General features: G+C 36.7%; 1 protein-coding gene across 1 annotated transcript; it reads right to left on the reverse strand.

Annotated features, from left to right (window-relative positions):
• Positions 1–350: 350 nt before the first annotated feature.
• Positions 351–1,748, reverse strand: LOC113351175. Its single transcript, XM_026595209.1, has one exon. The coding sequence runs from the start codon at positions 1,746–1,748 to the stop codon at positions 351–353; it is 1,398 nt and encodes a 465-aa protein (XP_026450994.1).
• Positions 1,749–3,120: the final 1,372 nt, after the last annotated feature.

The raw sequence follows: 3,120 nt of genomic DNA on the forward strand, positions 1-3,120 counted from the left end.
GGCCGTAATCCTCAGTCCATCAGATCCAACCAGGCCTTAAGATTGTCTTTCGTTTTCCCTTCTACATTCATCACTGTGCCCAATACAGTTTCACAAATATTCTTCTCAACGTGCATCACATCGACATTATGAAAACATATAATTGAGCTTAAGTACGTCAACTCATGAAATATGCTCTTTTTTTTCCAGTTGTGTTCAAAAGTAACCGGTGTTATTTCTGTCAGACCAGTCTGTTTGGTGTTCTTACCAAACTGAACTTGTCGAAAATGAGCCAGCTGTTGAGCAATTTCATCCCCATTCATCAGATGTGGTGGTTCTCGAAGTTATTTCTCTCCATCAAAGGCTGACTTCTAGTGGCGCCAATGATGACCAGCAGGCAAGTATCGGCGATGATGCATGTAACAATACTTGCCCCCATTGCTCTGTCGTTCTGAACATCGGTCAGGCCCACAGCACGGACAAGCAAATTCCCCTTTGGTGCTCCACCCGGAAAGCATAGCTAGTGCAGGGAAATCACTGATGGTGCCAAGTAATGTTGCACGACATTTAAAATTCTCTTTCTTTGAAATATCGTAAGTTTCAACACCTTCATCCCACAATTCCTTCAATTCCTCTATGAGTGGTTGCAAATACACATCGATGTCGTTTCCTGGGTATTTGGGTCCAGGAATTATCATGGACAAGATAAAATTTTCCTCTTTCATACACAACCACGGTGGTAAGTTATAATTGATGAGAACAACTGGCCATGTATTATGTGGATGCAACATATTCCCAAACGGATTCATCCCATCAGTTGCTAATGCAAGTCTTACATTGCGAGGATCAGCTGCAAACGCTGGGTGCTTCTTATCAAAGGTCTTCCATGTCTCTGCATCAACTGGATGCCTCAAAACTCCATCTTTGGGACGTCTTTTGGCATGATATCGCATATAAGAAGCGGTCTTTGAAGACATAAATAACCTCTGAAGTCTTGGCTTCAATGGGAAGTACCGCAATTGCTTTACTGGAATGTTTTTACCTCTTGGTGTTCTTCTGATTGATTCGTTATCCACATTCAATTCAGTAGTTTTCCATCTTGAAGCATGACATACCGGGCAAGAAGTTTTATCTGCATTCTCTTTCCAGAACAAAACACAATCATTCTCGCAAGCATCGATCAAAATGTAGCCAATCCCCAAGCCCTTGATTGTTGTTCTAGCTTCATAAAAATTCTTTGGTAGTTTGGCATCCGGAAAGGATTTGGTCAAGAGACTCAACAACGCATCAAACCCCTTGATGTTCAATCCACCGAGGGACTTGACATGAAGCAAGTGCACAATGAAGGATAATCTTGAAAACTTTTCACAGCCAGGATATAGTGACACCTGCGCATCGTTCAGCAACTTGTAAAAATTGGAGGCGTCATAGTTCATTTCTTGCAGCAAATCAGACATTTCTTCATCGTCGTCCTGCACCACATTTCCAGTATTGGTTGTTTCCCTCACCTGGTCATCCCCTTCTCCATGGTATACCCAATCGACATATCCCGGCATAAAGCCATTCCACAGAATATGTCCGTGCACTACAGACACAAGCTCTCTCTTATTGTTATTGCAATCCTTACAAGGACAAAATATTTTCTGGTCGGGTTCTAAATCCGAGCTCGCATAGTCTATGAAATTTCGAACTCCTTCTTTGAATGCATCGTGGTCTCTTGGAAGTCCTATCCAGCTCTTGTCAATAATAGTGAAGTCTTGGAAATCCATCATATGAACATAAAGAGTAAACAGAAGACAATCTATGAGAGTCCGTAAAAGGAGGTGCAGAACAACTATGGATTAGAGAAACAAAATTTCTGCGAAACAAGAAGAGATCTTAGATTAAAGTCAAACCAACAAACAGATAATATGAATCTATAGTATACAAATTAAAAATTTTAGCAACCTATGCAAGTCAAATTAGTGAGAAAAATAGGCATAAGTTAAGGATTGGAGCGCAATTACCAGAAATTCGTCACATCAAAGCCCTTTCCAGCTCCGTTGGAAACCTGGTAGTAGACAAACAAAAAGAGCACAGATCAGTAAAATCAAGAAGGAAAAGTGACTCTTTTAACTAAATTGAAAAGAGGGGGAGATTTATATGAGACTATGAGAGTTATCTCTAAACTCTGAATCCATTTTATAGTTATAGAGAGTCTTGAGGGAGTTAGCTTTTAAAATCTTCAACAATAACATAAATCTGAACCAAAATCACAACCCACACCCAGAAATCAACCACCAGAGGGTTCTATTCAACAATTGATTAAAAATAAAACCATTACCGAAATCGAAATCATAGTTATAAGAAAAAATTACAGAAGACAGTTACCTTTTGCCCTAACTTTTGATGGAATGCATATTTTATTAATTTGTTTTGTCAATGCATACATTATACAAAAAAATTATTAATTAGGATATGATCAAAAATAGTAATTAACTAATTATGAGGTTAATTACGATATTTTCATTACCATATTAATTATGATAATTATTTGAGTTTAATTACGATATTAATTACAAGATAAATGAAGATATTAATTACCATATAAATATAATAATTAATTGTGATATTAATTACAATATTAATTACAGTATCATCCATGCATACAACCAAAATAATTACAATATCACGGTTGCGGAATGATAATTACAATATCACAGTTGCGGAATGATTTGGGAAACATATGCCAACTAGTAAATTTAATTGTTTAACGATTCGATAACTATCAATCAACTTCAACTTAATTGTCTATACCTATTGAAATTATGAAATCATAGTATTTGGCTACCACCAAATTAATTGCTAAATAAATCCACAATAAGATTTTAATTTAGTTGCCATATTATGTGGAAAGTTACTGACAACTACGATGATTATGTCGTTAATATGTTTGGCAACTCTAGAACAACTGCAAAATTTTGTGGTTTTAATTAATTGCATTTAACTAAGTAACGTATTTGGCTCCTGTAACATAAGTTGCCAAATGAAACCATGGAAACTATGTATTTTTAGTAATTGCCTTTACATTTGGAAACACCCCATACGGCAACTTAGGCTCCGCAACTACCATTAGTTGCCAATGTGTTTGGCAACTAAAAA

This window comes from Papaver somniferum, chromosome 2, assembly GCF_003573695.1.
Source record: "Papaver somniferum cultivar HN1 chromosome 2, ASM357369v1, whole genome shotgun sequence".
In the NCBI taxonomy this organism is placed as follows: Eukaryota; Viridiplantae; Streptophyta; class Magnoliopsida; order Ranunculales; family Papaveraceae; genus Papaver; species Papaver somniferum.